A 20,368-nucleotide genomic window follows, 5' to 3' on the forward strand; every position below is an offset into this window, starting at 1 on the left:
TATGTAAATGAAGGAGAATATATATTATGTGTTATATATTATATTGGTGTTATGTTAGAGTAGGAGAAGGGAGGGGTGTAGATGCTAGAGTTCTATGAGTTGAGTCAAGATCAACAGGTCCAACACTATATGTCAAGAAGAGAGAATGAGAGAGAGAACTGAGCAGAGAGGAGGGGAGAGAGGAGGGTAGGGGAGAGAGGACGATAGGGGAGAGAGGAGGGTGGAGGAGAGAGGGGGAATGTGTTGTTCATCATGTTGATGTTCATTTCTCCTCTGTCTCTCTCTTCCTCTGACTCCTCCCTTTCTCCTCTGTCTCTCTCTTCCTCTGACTCCTCCCTTTCTCCCCTGTCTCTCTCTTCCTCTGACTCCTCCCTTTCTCCTCTGTCTCTCTCTTCCTCTGACTCCTCCCTTTCTCCTCTGTCTCTCTCTTCCTCTGACTCCTCCCTTTCTCCCCTGTCTCTCTCTTCCTCTGACTCCTCCCTTTCTCCTCTGTCTCTCTCTTCCTCTGACTCCTCCCTTTCTCCTCTGTCTCTCTCTTCCTCTGACTCCTCCCTTTCTCCTCTGTCTCTCTCTTCCTCTGACTCCTCCCTTTCTCCTTTGTTTCTCTCTTCCTCTGACTCCTCCCTTTCTCCTCTGTCTCTCTCTTCCTCTGACTCCTCCCTTTCTCCTCTGTCTCTCTCTTCCTCTGACTCCTCCCTTTCTCCTCTGTCTCTCTCTTCCTCTGACTCCTCCCTTTCTCCTTTGTTTCTCTCTTCCTCTCTGTCTCTTTCTCTCTCTGTCTCTTTCTCTCTCTTTCTCCTCAGATCTCCAGGCTCAAAGCGTCAGTCCACCAGGTAGGTAGAGTATAAATCTACAGTGATTATAGCAGTTCAATATTAGTCAACTTTTTTATTCCACATGGAGAAATTCATGTGTCCATACAAACCATTCTAAAACCCAATAATAAGTAGTGTTTTATGGAACTACTAATACTTGTCAACCACAAAGCACTACTGCTGTTAGAATAACAGAATCACTGTCATCATCTGTCCTCACCACTGTGTTTTCCTCTCTGCTGTTTACAGCTGAACACTCAGTCAGACTGGTGGATGGGCGCAGTTCCTGCTCTGGGACAGTGGAAGTCTTCTACAGAGGAGAGTGGTCAGTTCTATGTACTGGGTGGTGGAGCATGAAAGATGTTATGGTTGTGTGTAGAGAGCTGCGCTGTGGGGATGCTGTAGCTGAATCTGAAGGACCTCTGGTTGAAGAGGGAAGACGAGGAGTCGCCATAAAGAGTTGCAGGGGACATGAGTCTACTATTACAGAGTGTGGCTTCAGAGAAGGAGGACCTGGTTACTGTGATGGTAGAAATTATCATTATGTGATCTGTTCAGGTAAGAGACTGATCATTATGTGATCTGTTCAGGTAAGAGACTGATCATTATGTGATCTGTTCAGGTAAGAGACTGATCATTATGTGATCTGTTCAGGGAAGAGACTGATCATTATGTGATCTGTTCAGGTAAGAGACTGATCATTATGTGATCTGTTCAGGGAAGAGACTGGTCATTATGTGATCTGTTCAGGGAAGAGACTGGTCATTATGTGATCTGTTTAGGTAAGAGACTGATCATTATGTGATCTGTTCAGGTAAGAGACTGATCATTATGTGATCTGTTCAGGTAAGAGACTTGTATTATCCAAGATTCATTTGTACGTATAATGTTTTATCCTATTTAAAGGAGAGAGGGCTGACAGACTAACATGCAGTCAACTGAATATCTTTTCATTACTGACTTCTCACCAGTGATGTCATCATAAACAGCAACCACTCTTGGTCTGGCTCAGCTTGACCCTGACCACTGAAATGAATTATTTAAAAATCTGAAAAATCCAGATGTATTAATTAAAAATAAACTAATCTGCAAAGAGTTGGAAGGGGAATGTGTTTACACATGTGTGTTGTTGCACCATACCAATGATAAGCCTGTCTTCCCCATCACATCATGAAAGGTCATGTTGATGTTTATTTAACCTCTGTCTCTCTCTTCCTCTGACTCCTCCCTTTCTCCTCTGTCTCTCTCTTCCTCTGACTCCTCCCTTTCTCCTCTGTCTCTCTCTTCCTCTGACTCCTCCCTTTCTCCTCTGTCTCTCTCTTCCTCTGACTCCTCCCTTTCTCCTCTGTCTCTCTCTTCCTCTGACTCCTCGCTTTCTCCTCTGTCTCTCTCTTCCTCTGACTCCTCCCTTTCTCCTCTGTCTCTCTCTTCCTCTGACTCCTCCCTTTCTCCTCTGTCTCTCTCTTCCTCTGACTCCTCCCTTTCTCCTCTGTCTCTCTCTTCCTCTGACTCCTCCCTTTCTCCTCTGTCTCTCTCTTCCTCTGACTCCTCCCTTTCTCCTCTGTCTCTCTCTTCCTCTGACTCCTCCCTTTCTCCTGTCTCTCTCTTCCTCTGACTCCTCCCTTTCTCCTCTGTCTCTCTCTTCCTCTGACTCCTCCCTTTCTCCTCTGTCTCTCTCTTCCTCTGACTCCTCCCTTTCTCCTGTCTCTCTCTTCCTCTGACTCCTCCCTTTCTCCTCTGTCTCTCTCTTCCTCTGACTCCTCCCTTTCTCCTCTGTCTCGCTCTTCCTCTGACTCCGCCCTTTCTCCTTTGTTTCTGTCTGTCTCTCTCTTTCTCCTCTGTCTCTGTCTCTCTCTTTCTCCTCAGATCTCCAGGCTCAAAGCGTCAGTCCACCAGGTAGGTAGAGTATAAATCTACAGTGATCATAGCAGTTCAATATTAGTCAACTTTATTATCCCACATGGAGAAATTCATGTGTCCATACAAACCATTCTAAACCCCAATAACAAGTAGTGTTTTATGGAACTACTAATACTTGTCAACCACAAAGCATTACTGCTGTTAGAATAACAGAATCACTGTCATCATCTGTCCTCACCACTGTGTTTTCCTCTCTGCTGTTTACAGCTGAACTCTCAGTCAGACTGGTGAATGGGACCACTTCCTGTTCTGGGACAGTGGAAGTCTTCTACAGAGGAGAGTGGTTGGGTCTATGTTCTAGGTGGTGGGGCATGAAAGAGACCAAGATTTTGTGTAGAGAGCTGAACTGTGGGAATTTTGTAGCTGTATCTAGAGGATCTCTATTGGTTGAAGATGGAAGAACAATATATGTTAGCTGCAGTTTATATGGAGATGAGTCTATTGGACAGTGTTACAAAGATGAAAGCAGTCAAAACTGTAATGATGGATATTATCGTCATGTGATCTGTTCAGGTAAGAGACTGGTCATATTGAGAGATTTATTTGTACATTATACAATATTACCATGTATCATGTTTTATGTGTTTTTAATTCATTTAAATGGAGGGAGAGATGTCAGATGTATTTAAACATTATATTTGTGTTTGTCATATTGGTTTATGGGAGATGTTCATGGGCAGATCATTGTAGTTCAGATGGTACTGAAGTGAAGCTGCCTGATGGATGTCCAGCTGTTTATTTTCTATAAAGTGAAGTGAACTTATTCCTGTCTCCTGCCTGCATTATTCCCAACCCGATCCTGAGTGACTAAGAACCCATTTCTACCTCTTACAGTATCAAACATAGCAAACTACAATCTTTTATCCAACATATTTGTGTTTAGTCCTTGACAGTGTCATCAACAAAACTGATTGAATGTTCAACCAACTCTTTTTCTCCAGAGTCTGTGCGGCTTGTGGGTGGAGCTGGTCTCTGCTCTGGGAGAGTGGAGGTGAAGTCCAATCAGTCCTGGGCCTCAGTGTGTGAAGCTGACTTTGACCGGCAGGATGCAGAGGTAGTCTGTGGGGAGCTTGGCTGTAGGGCTCCTGCAGCTCTACAGGGGGGGCTCTATGGAGGAGGTGAGGGTCAGACCTGGGATAAAGAGTTCCAGTGTAAAGGCAAAGAGTCCCTTCTCCTGGACTGTGACACCTCAGACAGAAAACACAACACCTGCCTACCTGGTAATGCTGTTGGATTCACCTGCTCAGGTAAGAAACAGTTTGTCACTCAATCAACATTGTTTCTCACCTGGAGTGAAGAATATGAGAGACAATATAGGTGTGTTTTAGTGAGAAAATAGTAAGATTACTGTTTCTCTCTTTTCTTTTCTCAGAGCCTGATGATGTGAGGCTGGTGGGAGGAGGCAGTCGCTGTGCTGGTGGAGTGGAGTGGTACAACCTGGGAGAGTGGAGGATTGTGGGATCTACACACTTGAACCAGGAGGATGTAGCTGCAGTAGTGTGTAGACAGCTGGGTTGTGGCTCCACTGTTTCAGTACCACCTGGAAACACCACTAGAGGGTTTAGAGTTCTTTGTGATGGGGATGAATCTGCACTGAGGGAGTGTTGGAAAAGTTATAATCTCGCTCCTGGAATCACAGTGATCTGCTCAGGTAATAACAATATACACTATATGGCCAAATGTATGTGGACATCAGTGGATTCGGCTATTTCAGCCACACCTGTTGCTGGCAGGTGTATAAAATCGAGTAGACAGCCATGCAATCTCCATAGACAAACATTGGCAGTAAAATGGGCTTACTGAAGATCTCAGTGACTTTCAACGTGGCACGTCTAGGAGCAACAACGGCTCAGCCGCGAAGTGGTAGACAACACAAGCTGACAGAACGGACCGCCGAGTGTTGAACCACGTAGAGCGTAAAAATAATCCTCTGTTGTAAAACTCACTGCTGAGTTCCACATACTTTTGTCCATGTATTATATCTCCTTCCTGGACTCAGGAAATATCAACATATTATAATTATATTCAACTGATTTCCTTCATTCATACAACTTCCTCTGCACCTCTCATGATGACTGTTTAGCTTGTCAGTCTGCTTTACTAAATAGATCACTCAGTCAAGTGGGAATGAAATACAAGTTAAATATCCCAGAATGCTTTTGTATTTGAGTGTTATCTCAGTGAACGTCTCTACTCACTACCACTGTCACATGTCATGTTATTGTCATATCTAAATGAGGAAAGTAGTTGAGGAGCTACGTTTTCTTTTTCTCTCCTCTTGTTCCAGATGTCCTGCTTAAGCCTGATATCAACATATGTTGTCTCAGTGACTGTAGGCCCACTACTCATGTTGCCCTGTGAGGGAGGGTGGCTGGCACTGTTACATGCTGATGTTATTGTCATATCTATAGGAAACTAGTTGAAGAGGTTTTTCTTCTTCTCTTTTATTGTTACAGATCTCCTGGTCCAGCCTGATATCTCCCTGACTGACTCAATGGGAGGGGTCTCCAGGGGCCACCAGGGGCCCGAGATGTTCAGGGGCTACAGCTTCACCATCACCTGCTCCACTCAGCCACAGTACCCAGGAGGCTCCTTCCTCCTCACGTTCACCGGCTCCAACAGAACCCAGACCCAGCCAGCTGTCAATCACTCTGCTGCCTTCCTCTTCCCTGCTGCAGATGACTCCCACCAAGGGAACTACAGCTGTGTTTATGACAATTATGTTTTCTCTCATAACTTCTCCTCTGAGAGTGAGCTCCTCTCCCTCACCATCACAGGTAACTGAACATGAACCAGACTTATAACTTTGTCATTGACAGATTTCCCACAGATCTATGTGATGATGATCAGTCCCCTCATCAAAGGTGTTTCTGTTTGCAGCCTCTCCTCTGCCAGCCTTCATCATCAGACACGTTGTAGTGCTGCTGCTCCTACTGACAGCCATCACCACCTCCTACCTGTACTACAAGGTAAAGACATTTACTCAGACGTTACAAGTCATTTAAACTAGAGGGAGAGGGGGAGAGGGAGGGAGAGGGTGAGAGGGAGAGGGAGGGAGAGAGAATGGAGATACTAGAGAGTAAATGTCTGACTGTTGGTGCTGTGTCTCCCTAGCCCACCAGGAGGCAGAAGAGAGTGAACAGGGTGAGCAGCATGGATCTTGATGTCAATGCCATGGAGATGGTCTCTCTGAGCTCCAGAGCTGAAGCCGGACCGGGAGAGGAGAGAGCAGCCCAGGGGACGGAGTAGGAGTAGAATGAAGCTGACCCTACATGCTGATCTTAGGTCAGTTTTGTGTTTTAAATCGATGGTCAGCAGTGGACTGGTGTTTAAAATGTGGTGACAAACCTGAAGTGGTTCTAATTTTAATAACAAGTTCAGAATTAGTTTATCTTTCTAGAACCTTGGAAGGAATCTAAAAGGAGTGACTGCAACCACCATTATTCCTTTTAGTTTGGTTTTTACCACCAGGGTAACATGGGGTTCTGGGTAACATGGGGTTTTGGTAACATGGGGTTTGGGGTAACATGGGGTTTGGGTAACATGGGGTTTTGGTAACATGGGGTTCTGGGTAACATGGGGTTTTGGGTAACATGGGGTTCTGGGTAACATGGGGTTTTGGTAACATGGGGTTTTGGTAACATGGGGTTCTGGGTAACATGGGGTTTTGGTAACATGGGGTTTTGGTAACATGGGGTTTGGGTAACATGGGGTTTTGGTAACATGGGTTTTAAATATTTGAAGATAGTAGCTCATTACATCTGACTTGTGTTCCAGAATGTATTGCTTTTTGCTTTTGTCTTACTGTCTTTATCTTATTTAGTGTCTCTTAGATTCTTTGTCTTATTTAGTATCTCTTAGAATCTTTATCTTAATTAGTGTCTCTAGGATTCTTTATCTTATTTAGTGTCTCTTAGATTCTTTATCTTATTTAGTGTCTCTTAGATTCTTTGTCTTGAAGTGTCTCCATTATTAGTTCATGTATTATTAATAATTATTATATTAAAAAATAATCTGTTCATTATTTGTATTTTGAAACATTTTTTAATAAAGGGGTTTGTTGTTGTTGTTTACCTCTCATGATGTTATTGATTATAAATGTTATGATATTGATTATGAAGTAGATTATTGTTATGATGTTGTTAGTAGTATATAGATAATGATGTTATTGATTATAAATGTTATGATATTGATTATGATGTAGATTATTGTTATGATGTTGTTAGTAGTATATAGATAATGATGTTATTGATTATAAATGTTATTATATTGATTACGATGTAGATTATTGTTATGATATTGTTAGTAGTATATAGATAATGATGTTATTGATTATAAATGTTATGATATTGATTATGATGTAGATTATTGTTATGATGTTGTTAGTAGTATATAGATAATGATGTTATTGATTATAAATGTTATGACATTGATTATTGATTATGATGTAGATTATTGTTATGATGATGTTAGTAGTATATAGATAATGATGTTATTGATTATAAATGTTATGATATTGATTATGATGTAGATTATTGTTAGGATGTTGTTAGTAGTATATAGATAATGATGTTATTGATTATAAATGTTATGATATTGATTATGAAGTAGATTATTGTTATGATGTTGTTAGTAGTATATAGATAATGATGTTATTGATTATAAATGTTATGATATTGATTATGATGTAGATTATTGTTATGATGTTGTTAGTAGTATATAGATAATGATGTTATTGATTATAAATGTTATTATATTGATTATGATGTAGATTATTGTTATGATATTGTTAGTAGTATATAGATAATGATGTTATTGATTATAAATGTTATGATATTGATTATGATGTAGATTATTGTTATGATGTTGTTAGTAGTATATAGATAATGATGTTATTGATTATAAATGTTATGACATTGATTATTGATTATGATGTAGATTATTGTTATGATGATGTTAGTAGTATATAGATAATGATGTTATTGATTATAAATGTTATGATATTGATTATGATGTAGATTATTGTTAGGATGTTGTTAGTAGTATATAGATAATGATGTTATTGATTATAAATGTTATGATATTGATTATGAAGTAGATTATTGTTATGATGTTGTTAGTAGTATATAGATAATGATGTTATTGATTATAAATGTTATGATATTGATTATGATGTAGATTATTGTTATGATGTTGTTAGTAGTATATAGATAATGATGTTATTGATTATAAATGTTATTATATTGATTATGATGTAGATTATTGTTATGATATTGTTAGTAGTATATAGATAATGATGTTATTGATTATAAATGTTATGATATTGATTATGATGTAGATTATTGTTATGATGTTGTTAGTAGTATATAGATAATGATGTTATTGATTATAAATGTTATGACATTGATTATTGATTATGATGTAGATTATTGTTATGATGATGTTAGTAGTATATAGATAATGATGTTATTGATTATAAATGTTATGATATTGATTATGATGTAGATTATTGTTAGAATGTTGTTAGTAGTATATAGATAATGATGTTATTGATTATAAATGTTATGATATTGATTATGATGTAGATTATTGTTGTGATGTTGATAGTAGTATATAGATAATGATGTTATTGATTATAAATGTTATTATATTGATTACGATGTAGATTATTGTTATGATGTTGTTAGTAGTATATAGATAATGATGTTATTGATTATAAATGTTATGATATTGATTATGATGTAGATTATTGTTATGATGTTGTTAGTAGTATATAGATAATGATGTTATTGATTATAAATGTTATGATATTGATTATTGATTATGATGTAGATTATTGTTATGATGTTGTTAGTAGTATATAGATAATGATGTTATTGATTATAAATGTTATGATATTGATTATTGATTATGATATAGATTATTGTTATGATGTTGCTCTCTAAACTGTCATGTAATCAACTGAATGCTTTTAATAAAATTACAGGCTGTCAGTCTTGTGTGATTCCCCTCTTGGACAGACTACAACATATAGTATGAATTAACTGGTCATACATTTGGCAGGAGGTTAGGAAGTGCATCTCCGTTTCCATCTCATTTTGTGGGCTGTGTGCACATAGCATGTCTTCTCTTGAGAGCCAGGTACCACCTGTATATAGTCCTGCTATTGTTATTTTACTGCTGCTCTTTAATTACTTTTTACTCTTTAATTACTTGTTACAGTCCAACCCAAGCTGTACTGTTCAGTAGGATAATAGTAGACCAACCCAAGCTGTATTGTTCAGTAGGATAATAGTAGACCAACCCAAGCTGTACTGTTCAGTAGGATAATAGTAGACCAACCCAAGCTGTACTGTTCAGTAGGATAACAGTAGACCAACCCAAGCTGTATTGTTCAGTAGGATAATAGTAGACCAACCCAAGCTGTATTGTTCAGTAGGATAATAGTAGACCAACCCAAGCTGTACTGTTCAGTAGGATAATAGTAGACCAACCCAAGCTGTATTGTTCAGTAGGATAACAGTAGACCAACCCAATCTGTACTGTTCAGTAGGATACAAGTAGACCAACCCAAGCTGTACTGTTCAGTAGGATAATAGTAGACCAACCCAAGCTGTACTGTTCAGTAGGATAATAGTAGACCAACCCAAGCTGTACTGTTCAGTAGGATAATAGTAGACCAACACAAGCTGTACTGGTCAGTAGGATAATAGTAGACCAACCCAAGCAGTAGTGTTCAGTAGGATAATAGTAGACCAACCCAAGCTGTACTGTTCAGTACGATAATAGTAGACCGACCCAAGCTGTACTGTTCAGTAGGATAATAGTAGACCAACCCAAGCTGTACTGGTCAGTAGGATAATAGTAGACTAACCCAAGCTGTACTGTTCAGTAGGATAATAGTAGGATAATAGTAGACCAACCCAAGCTGTACTGTTCAGTAGGATGATTGTAGACCAACCCAAGCTGTACTGTTCAGTAGGATAATAGTAGACCAACCCAAGCTGTACTGTTCAGTAGGATAATAGTAGACCAACCCAAGCTGTACTGTTCAGTAGGATAATAGTAGACCAACCCAAGCTGTACTGTTCAGTAGGATAATAGTAGACCAACCCAAGCTGTACTGTTCAGTAGGATAATAGTAGACCAACCCAAGCTGTACTGTTCAGTAGGATAATAGTAGACCAACCCAAGCTGTACTGTTCAGTAGGATAATAGTAGACCAACCCAAGCTGTACTGTTCAGTAGGATAATAGTAGACCAACCCAAGCTGTACTGTTCAGTAGGATAATAGTAGACCAACCCAAGCTGTACTGGTCAGTAGGATAATAGTAGACCAACCCAAGCTGTACTGTTCAGTAGGATAATAGTAGACCAACCCAAGCTGTACTGTTCAGTAGGATAATAGTAGACCAACCCAAGCAGTACTGTTCAGTAGGATGATAGTAGACCAACCCAAGCTGTACTGTTCAGTAGGATAATAGTATTACTATTATTGAAACAGAGAAACTGAGTTAGAAATTCACAGGTTTCAAAATATCTCTCATTTTCCCCCAGGTTTTTGTTCTCAAAGTCTGACTTTTTTAAACAGAAAACCAATACAATTGTATGTTCTAAGTACATAACAATGCTTAAACCACATCAGGAGACCACAATTGAGGTTTAGGAAAAATCTAAGAAATGTAGATTTTTGAGAGTAGTTCCCCTTTAATTCAAGTGTGCAGGCACCTAGCACTATTGTTGGATTAGCAGTGTTTCTGTAGTACAGGCACCTAGCACTATTGTTGGATTAGCAGTGTTTCTGTAGTACAGGCACCTAGCACTATTGTTGTATTAGCAGTGTTTCTGTAGTACAGGCACCTAACACTATTGTTGGATTAGCAGTGTTTCTGTAGTACAGGCACCTAGCACTATTGGTTGGATTAGCAGTGTTTCTGTAGTACAGGCACCTAGCACTATTGTTGGATTAGCAGTGTTTCTGTAGTACAGGCACCTACCACTATTGTTGGATTAGCAGTGTTTCTGTAGTACAGGCACCTAGCACTATTGTTGGATTAGCAGTGTTTCTGTAGTACAGGCACCTAGCACTATTGTTGGATTAGCAGTGTTTCTGTAGTACAGGCACCTAGTACTATTGTTGGATTAGCAGTGTTTCTGTAGTACAGGCACCTAGCACTATTGTTGGATTAGCAGTGTTTCTGTAGTACAGGCACCTAGCACTATTGTTGGATTAGCAGTGTTTCTGTAGTACAGGCACGTAGCACTATTGTTTGATTAGCAGTGTTTCTTTAGTACAGGCACCTAGCACTATTGTTGGATTAGCAGTGTTTATATAGTACAGGCACGTAGCACTATTGTTGGATTAGCAGTGTTTCTGTAGTACAGGCATTTAGCACTATTGTTGGATTAGCAGTGTTTCTGTAGTACAGACACCTAGCACTATTGTTGGATTAGCAGTGTTTCTGTAGTACAGGCACCTGGTGTAACCAACTTCACATAGCCCCCCAGAAGAAAGGCACACGGACACCCACACTTCAGGTTGACTCGGTTTTTATCTGCAGTAAAATATATCAAACAGTGATGACAGGCATTGACAGGACAGTCACATGTTCACTGCTCTCAGACTGAATCCACAAAGTGATTGTATAGTATACATGCGATGTGTTTAGAAAATAATAAATACAGAAAAGTATACCTGCAGTAAAATAAATCAAACAGTGATGACAGGCACTGACAGGATGGTCACAGCCACACGTTCACTGGTTAGGTAGGACACAAGATATCTGTTAGATAGGAGCAACAGTAGTGATACATGGTTAGGTAGGACACAAGATATCTGTTAGATAGGAGCAACAGTAGTGATACATGGTTAGATAGGACACAAGATATCTGTTAGATAGGAGCAACAGTAATGTAAACTCACGTAAACTCGTACATTGCCTTGGTCCGTACAATTGCCCTTATTTTAGCGCCCCAAAAACGTAATACTTCCAGATCAACTGTAATGTCAATACCATTGTAAAGCACAATTTCTCCCCTTTCCAACAGAATCTATTACATGACCTAAACGCTGGCCGTTTCTGCATAATTCAAACAGGCAATGAGCCCCGTCGGGTCTTTTTTTTTAAATGGCGGGTGGGGAAGCGAAACTAATGCATGATAGTGAGAAGGAGAGATGTTGTGTGGGAAATTGCTTTTTTTCACTCGATCTGTCCAACTTATCACCTTATCGCCTCTAAAATGTAAATAAAACACTATAAAGAGTTTATATAACGTGTCATTACATACTGTAGCGACCCGCACAGACGGCTGTGTGTTATGTGTTAGGCTAGTAGGTGGTTGTGTTCGCGGGGTCCGACATGTCAATCAACCTGCTATCTGCCAATCACGGGAATGCCTGGAATGTTCTGATGCCGGGCATCCTGGCGGTTGGCGGAGTGGCGTGGAGGGGGGATGGAGCATTGGAAGTTAAGACCAGGTTTTGCCTTTGTTCTCTCTCTTACGTCTGGGCTTCACAAGAGAAGGTCACGATTGGCTTGTGGGTTATCTTTCATTTATTTGGCGTGGGCTACGGCCAAACAGTAGCCTGTGTAAAGTTGGTTTAATAAACCGTCCATTCGTAAACTCAATCCTCTGTCTGGACAGTTGTTCTTTTATGATCTAGTCAGGTCATTACATTACCTGTGCGGGGAAACCCCATTGGATTTCGAATCCCACTTCTGCGCGTTCCTGTAAGACGTAAAGTCGCAAGCTAGCGCGAGGACGCGCTCTTTGAAAGGCGGGAGTAGTGTAACGACCCTGGGTTTATAAGCGCGGAAATCGACTCTGCCGCTCGAGCATGCTTTTGCGGCACAGTCGATAGCGCGCCGGACCTCGGGCTAGGAGGTCGAGGGTTCGAGACCCGCTCCCTGCCTGTTTCATTACAATATATTTAGAAATACGTGTTTTCTTGTTTTTAATTGTTGAAAGCCAGTAGACACCATGTTTATATTGATGAAGGTGAAGCATTGTAGTTGATTATAATGTGAAATGGAAGTTGTTTTCAGTTGGAGGTGAGCAAACTTGTCCAACAAAAATATAGGACATATTTGTTGTCTTAAGGGGGAAGGTGTTACAGGCTTTGGTTTTTCCATTTATGTTTTGAGGTTGGGATTTAGCACGTATAGCTCGTTAGCACGTAGGACACACTGATTGGTGTCACCTCGTTAGTCAGTTTGTGTTACACCTGTGCTGGCTTGTCCATCTCGTTAGTGGAAAGGTGTTTCACCTGAGCTGGTCCAGGTGATATTTAAGAGTGTCTGGCCCAGTATGCCAATTGTCTTCGAAGATGTGGAGGGTCAACAACGTTAGTTGCGCTACCTTTTTGGTTTGCGTCCTGTCTTTAAGTTGGGTGTGGGTTTTTCCTTTGTTTGTCTCTTCTTGGGCAGATTTAGTGGCTGTATTTTAGGTCCCAGTTGTTGTTACTAGTCAACTTTCAGTGGACACCCCCATAGTGTCTTTCAGAACCCCTCCTAAAACCCCAACTGTTTAGTTGTGGTTGTTGTCAGTGACTCTTTGTCAGTTCCCTTTTCTATTTAAGGGACATTTCTGGTTTTCTTGCTGGGGAACGTAACAAGAAAAAAATGGAGTAAAACAAGCTTATATTTTGGGTTGGATATTGCATTCGAATGTTAATATTTTAATCAATGACGTTTCCTTACAATGCTCAATAATCTTTCAGTTGTTATTCTTCTATTTTTTTATCCTGTTGTGATTAAAAATGTCTGTTTATTTTCTGTGTATTTTCCTGTGAAGCCATTGTGTTGCATCCATGTCTGAAATGTGCTGTTTAAATAAAGCTTCATTTGAACATATTGTAACCCAATGAAGAAATATGTGCAAAGCAACACCCATCTTAGTATGAAAAACAGTTTCAATCCCACATTACCAGCCTGCTGAAGGCGTGGTGGAGTGGTAAACACCACCCCCGGCTCTACCAGGGGCTTGAGGTGGTCTCCCACAGCTCTGCTGGTGGAGTGGTAAACACCACCCCTGGCTCTACCAGGGGCTTGAGGTGGTCTCCCACAGCTCCTCTTATATCATGTTCTGTGGCCTTGCCGTTCCATTTCTTAACTGCCCCTACAACACAGAAACACATTTAGTCGTATTGTATAAAACACTCAAAGTAATGGATATGGAGCATCTATAGCTTCAGTTACACCTGGCACCTAAATGTGACTTCTGTCATCTGAAATTCACCCTCACCTTTGATGCACATGAAACAAGTTATCTGGACATTTTGATTAAGAGGGAGAGGGGTGGCTTTAGCACAGACCTAAACAGGAAGTGGACGGACAGGAATTCCCTGTTAGCTTCCATCCTACACCCCTAGAAAATAGCCTCTCCATCAGCCAATACTGTCGCAGACGCAGGTTTAGTGGTACACAGAGTGACTATGACAAGCAAGCCCACTGTCTGGATGAGCGTTTCAGACAGCGGGGTTACCCAGAGGACTGTCTGGATGAGTGTTTCAGACAGCGGGGTTACCCAGAGGACTGTCTGGATGAGCGTTTCAGACAGCGGGGTTACCCAGAGGACTGTCTGGATGAGTGTTTCAGACAGCGGGGTTACCCAGAGGACTGTCTGGATGAGCGTTTCAGACAGCGGGGTTACCCAGAGGACTGTCTGGATGAGCGTTTCAGACAGCGGGGTTACCCAGAGGACAGTCTGGATGAGCGTTTCAGACAGCGGGGTTACCCAGAGGACTGTCTGGATGAGCGTTTCAGACAGCGGGGTTACCCAGAGGACAGTCTGGATGAGTGTTTCAGACAGCGGGGTTACCCAGAGGACTGTCTGGATGAGCGTTTCAGACAGCGGGGTTACCCAGAGGACTGTCTGGATGAGCGTTTCAGACAGCGGGGTTACCCAGAGGACTGTCTGGATGAGCGTTTCAGACAGCGGGGTTACCCAGAGGACTGTCTGGATGAGTGTTTCAGACAGCGGGGTTACCCAGAGGACTGTCTGGATGAGTGTTTCAGACAGCGGGGTTACCCAGAGGACTGTCTGGATGAGTGTTTCAGACAGCGGGGTTACCCAGAGGACTGTCTGGATGAGTGTTTCAGACAGCGGGGTTACCCAGAGGACTGTCTGGATGAGCGTTTCAGACAGCGGGGTTACCCAGAGGACTGTCTGGATGAGCGTTTCAGACAGCGGGGTTACCCAGAGGACTGTCTGGATGAGCGTTTCAGACAGCTGGGTTACCCAGAGGACAGTCTGGATGAGCGTTTCAGACAGCGGGGTTACCCAGAGGACTGTCTGGATGAGTGTTTCAGACAGCGGGGTTACCCAGAGGACTGTCTGGATGAGTGTTTCAGACAGCGGGGTTACCCAGAGGACTGTCTGGATGAGCGTTTCAGACAGCAGGGTTACCCAGAGGACTGTCTGGATGAGTGTTTCAGACAGCGGGGTTACCCAGAGGACTGTCTGGATGAGCGTTTCAGACAGCGGGGTTACCCAGAGGACTGTCTGGGTGAGCGTTTCAGACAGCGGGGTTACCCAGAGGACTGTCTGGATGAGCGTTTCAGACAGCGGGGTTACCCAGAGGACTGTCTGGATGAGCGTTTCAGACAGCGGGGTTACCCAGAGGACTGTCTGGATGAGCGTTTCAGACAGCGGGGTTACCCAGAGGACTGTCTGGATGAGTGTTTCAGACAGCGGGGTTACCCAGAGGACTGTCTGGATGAGCGTTTCAGACAGCGGGGTTACCCAGAGGACTGTCTGGATGAGTGTTTCAGACAGCGGGGTTACCCAGAGGACTGTCTGGATGAGCGTTTCAGACAGCGGGGTAGTAGTAACATCTGTTGGTTGGTAGAATGTGGAAAGACCCACCTCATTGGTTAATATTCACTGTAGTAGAAACATCTGTTGGGTTGGTAGAATGTGGAAAGACCCACCTCATTGGTTCATATTCCCTGTAGTAGAAACATTTGTTGGGTTGGTAGAATGTGTAAAGACCCACCTCATTGGTTAATATTCCCTGTAGTAGAAACATCTGTTGGTTGGTAGAATGTGGAAAGACCCTCCTCATTGGTTAATATTCACTGTAGTAGAAACATCTGTTGGTTGGTAGAATGTGTAAAGACCCACCTCATTGGTTAATATTCACTGTAGTAGAAACATCTGTTGGGTTGGTAGAATGTGTAAAGACCCACCTCATTGGTTAATATTCCCTGTAGTAGAAACATCTGTTGGGTTGGTAGAATGTGGAAGTAGGTTTTAAATTCATACTTATTACAAATCTGTAGTCCTCTGACTATTACATTTATCTGCGTTAACCACTCCAGTCAACAGATGGCGATATACGTTTTTCATGCGATGCTATCAGAGTGACGTATAATGTAGTGGACGGGACGCTTCTTCAACAACAGCTAGTCAGCCACCTCGGTAGCTTCCTAGCGGAAACATTCAAGCTGTTCAGACTGCTTCGGTGTATATTTAACTCTGTATGTGAAACATAATTCTGTCTTTTAACTAGTTTCCCCATTTAATGTCATATTTCCGTTTAGTCAGGGAACGGTAGCTGGCTTGATAAATGAGCCTATCACTAGGCTAGTCGCTAACTAGCTAGGTTAGCTGGCTAACATCCCCGACCATGAGCTCAGCAAGCTACTGCCCTCCTGCTAAAAAAGAGGTCTGCTGGAAGGAGAAAGAAGGTATTTGGCTGAACGTTGTCGTGAAAGAGGAGGATGTCACAGTAAACGAAGAAGTAGAGGGTGAGGCTGTTACAGAGAAAGAAGGGGAAGAAAACCATTATACTTTTTCTGGAGTGAATGAAGGAGAGATAACTGTCATATTGAAGGAGGAGGAGAGGGAAGAAGAGGAGACAGAAGATCTGAGTAACACCAGTAAGTCCTGTCTTGAAAATACTTTTTGAACTGATGCGTGGTTTTAAAACGGCATTCTATTCAAGTTCTGAGCTTAAATGCCGTTTATTAATGTAGGAATTGATAAAGCTACACTGTAAGATGTGAATACCATCAACAAGCTGGCCAACAACAAAACTTTAACAATGGATTTGCACGCACATTTACAACTTAAATGTCTCACGGAATGGACTTGCCTTCATTCAATACTGCAATTCCATTGTGCTAAACTGGAGGCGATTCCAGCCCACTGTTGACTGCGGTCAAGTGAGCCGACAGTCGCAAAACGCGGTCAGTTTCTTCCTGAGTTTGCGTGCGCCAATACACTTTTTTTCAGGCAGGGAAACTGAGTTGAACGGACTCTCATGCACAGATAGTCGAGACGCGACAAATCATTCCAAGCAAACCGTTTGAAGCACACTTATTCAATCTTCCATAATAAAAATGATACCAAATCGTTTATTTAATTTTTGCGTTATCATAAAGTACTTTATCATTGCTAGTGTCAAGCGTAGGCTGGACTGGTGTAAACGCTGAAGCATACAATGACATTCTAGACCATTCTGTAGGCCTCTCTGACTAAGAACCACACAGAGACCTGCTTTAATAATACTTGTGAAAACTGACTTCAGGTGATTGAGGGATCTAGTCTAGATTATACGTCATAGGAAGTTTTATCATGTGGAGGTTTCATTCAGGTCTCTGTTTAATTAAATCATCTGTTTGTCTTTGACAGGAGAGAGACCAGACTCTCCTTCTGACAGCAGGAAGAGTCCTTCAGGGAAACCAGACCCCGAGACATCCAAACCAGCAGGACGACATCACTGCTCCCAGTGTGGAAAGAGTTTTACTCAGTTAGGGAGCCTGAGAACACATAAGAGAATACACACGGGAGAGAAGCCTTACCACTGCTCCCAATGTGGAATGACGTTTACCCAGTTAGGAAGCCTGCAAACGCATGAGAGGGGACACACATGGGAAAAGCTTTTCCAATGTTCCCATTGTGGAAAGAGTTTTGGCCAGGTAGGAAACCTGAACAAGCATGAGAGGACACACACAGGTAAGAAGATGTACCGCTGCTCCCAGTGTGGAGAGAGATTTACCCGGTTAAGGTACCTGAAAGAGCATGAAAGAATACATACAAATACACAGGAGGAGAAGACATACCACTGCTCTCATTGTGGAAAGACCTTTTCCCAGTCAGAGAACCTGAAAACACATGAGAGAATCGAGAGGCTGTGTTCTGACTTGTGTTTTTGACTGAGAATGTGTGTTTGTTTGGGCTGTCAGACTTGAGTTCACTTTGTGTAATGTTAGTGCACTATGTTTTGTGAATTTATTGTAATGTTTTAAAAATTGTATAACTGCCTTTATTTTTGCTGGACCCCAGGAAGAGGAGCTGCTGCCTTGGCAGGAACTAATTGGGATCCATAATAAACCCAAGGAAGAGTAGCTGCTGCCTTGGCAGGAACTAACGGGGATCCATAATAAACCCCAGGAAGAGTAGCTGCTGCCTTGGCAGGAACTAACGGGGATCCATAATAAACCCCAGGAAGAGTAGCTGCTGCCTTGGCAGGAACTAAAGGGGATCTATACTAAATACAAATACTTTTATCAATATATTTGTCTCTCTTTACTCTCAGATTCGAAAATGCTAATTAGCATCAAAGTAAACTACATGCAAGACTACAAATCCCTGCAAGCTCCTGCAAGTCATCTCTAGCCGACACCTTTCACAGAACACTTCACAGAATTGTCCATTGAAATAAATGTTGACAATTTAATCATTGCTACATTAAGGCCTGATTGGTGGAGTGCTGCAGAGATGGTTGTCCTTCTGGAAGGTTCTCCCGTCTCCACAGAGGAAATCTGGAGCTCTGTCAGAGTGAACATCGGGTTCTTGTTCACCTCCCTGACCAAGGCCCTTCTCCCCCGATTCATCAGTTTGGCCGGGCGGCCAGCTCTAGAAAGAGTATTGGTGGTTCCAAACTTCTTCCATTTAAGAATGATGGCGGCCATTGTGTTCTTGGGGACCGTCAATGCTGCAGACATTTTTTGGTACCTTTCCCCAGATCTGTACCTCGACACAATCCTGTCTCAGAGCTCTACGGACAATTCCTTTGACCTCATGGCTTGGTTTTAGCTCTGACATGCACTGTTAACTGTGAGACCTTATATAGACAGGTGTGTGCCTTTCCAAATCATGTCTAATCAATTGAATTTACCACAGGTGGACTCCAATCAAGTTGTAGAAACATCTCAAGGATGATCAATGGCATCAGGATGCATCTGAGCTCAATTTCGAGTCTCAAAGCAAAGGGTCTGAATACTTAAGTAAATACATTTGCAAAAATGTCTAAAAACCTGTTTTTGGTTTGTCATTATGGGGTATTGTGATGTCATTATGGGGTATTGTGATGTCACGATGGGGTATTGTGATGTCATTATGGGGTATTGTGTGTAGATTGATGAGGGGAAAAAATCTTCAATTTTAGAATGATGCTGTAATGTAACTAAATGTGGAAAAAGTGAAGGGTCTGAATACTTAACGAATGCACTGTATTACACTGGCAGAGTTTTCTACCATTGACAGTTTTGTACACAGTCACGTGATACGTGGTATAGAAAAGTCCAATCTTAGGAGAGTACATGGGAGGCACTATACTGTGTGTCTGCAGGTGTCTATCTGGTCAAAACCACTGATACAGGTTCCCCTCCACCCTCTGGTGGGATGGATCATGTCTACAGAGAAACCTAGATTTAAATGCTTAGATTTGTGTGTATTGGGTATATGTTGTGAAATTGTTAGATATTACTGCACTGTCGGAGCTAGAACCACAAGCATTTTGCTACACCCACAATAAAATTTACTAAACACGTGTTTGTTGACCAATAAAATGTTATTTGATTTTGATTTGAAATTAAACGTCTTATTTATCAAAGGTGCTTTTCGCTGGTGTCACAATTACCCCTAAAGGATTTGAATTTGTTAAAAGTCCATATTGATACAGAAACACTAAACCATGATTTAGATGAATTAAGAACAAGTTGATAGATAAAGTCATGAAGAATTGAATAAACCACATTTTGGCTCTGATAAAAGATATGCTTCTGGGGTCAAAATGATCCATGTCAGAAGTATTGTTCAATGCAAAATGTAGTGGGTCTAAAGTTTGTTTTAAATTATCACTCATTAAAAACGACTCAATCAACACATGCTTTTATTTGAACGACTTAATATAAGAATCAACTTTTATGAAATACATGAAAAATAAACTTTTGGTTCCTCAACTGCGTTGCCCACTCCAGTCAGCAGTCGGCGATGTGCGTCTTTTAGGTTCAGGCGATGCTGCCAATGTGACGTATAATCTAGTGGACGGGACGCTCCTTCAACAACAACAGTTAGTCAGACACCTCGGTAGCTTTCTAGCAAACATAGCTACAACATTCACGCTCTTTACACTGTTATGGTGTATATTAGTCGCTGTGTTTTATACACACTTCTGTCGTATGTGCTTGTTGGCCCATTTAATTATATAATTACGTTGTTTGTCAGCTAGCTGGTTTGCTAAATTAGCTTAGAACTAGGCTAGTCGCTAATGCTAGCTAGCGAACATCCCCGACCATGAGTTCACTAAGCTACTCTCCTCCTGCTAAAAAAGAGGTCTTCTGGACGGAGAAAGAAGCTCTCCTGAAAGAGGAGGAGGAAGAGAAGGATGTTACAATACAAAA

General features: G+C 41.6%; 1 protein-coding gene across 1 annotated transcript; it reads left to right on the top strand.

Moving 5' to 3' along the window:
• The first annotated feature begins 1,066 nt into the window (after positions 1-1,066).
• LOC120035360 (scavenger receptor cysteine-rich type 1 protein M130-like) lies at positions 1,067-3,252 on the top strand. The gene is made up of 4 exons (XM_038982134.1): positions 1,067-1,373; positions 2,682-2,711; positions 2,943-3,066; positions 3,249-3,252. Exons 1-4 carry the CDS (start codon positions 1,169-1,171, stop codon positions 3,250-3,252), a joined length of 363 nt encoding a protein of 120 aa, XP_038838062.1. The 5' UTR covers positions 1,067-1,168.
• The last annotated feature ends 17,116 nt before the right edge of the window (positions 3,253-20,368 follow it).

The sequence above is a fragment of the Salvelinus namaycush genome, unplaced genomic scaffold (genome assembly GCF_016432855.1).
Source record: "Salvelinus namaycush isolate Seneca unplaced genomic scaffold, SaNama_1.0 Scaffold104, whole genome shotgun sequence".
NCBI classification, from domain to species: Eukaryota; Metazoa; Chordata; class Actinopteri; order Salmoniformes; family Salmonidae; genus Salvelinus; species Salvelinus namaycush.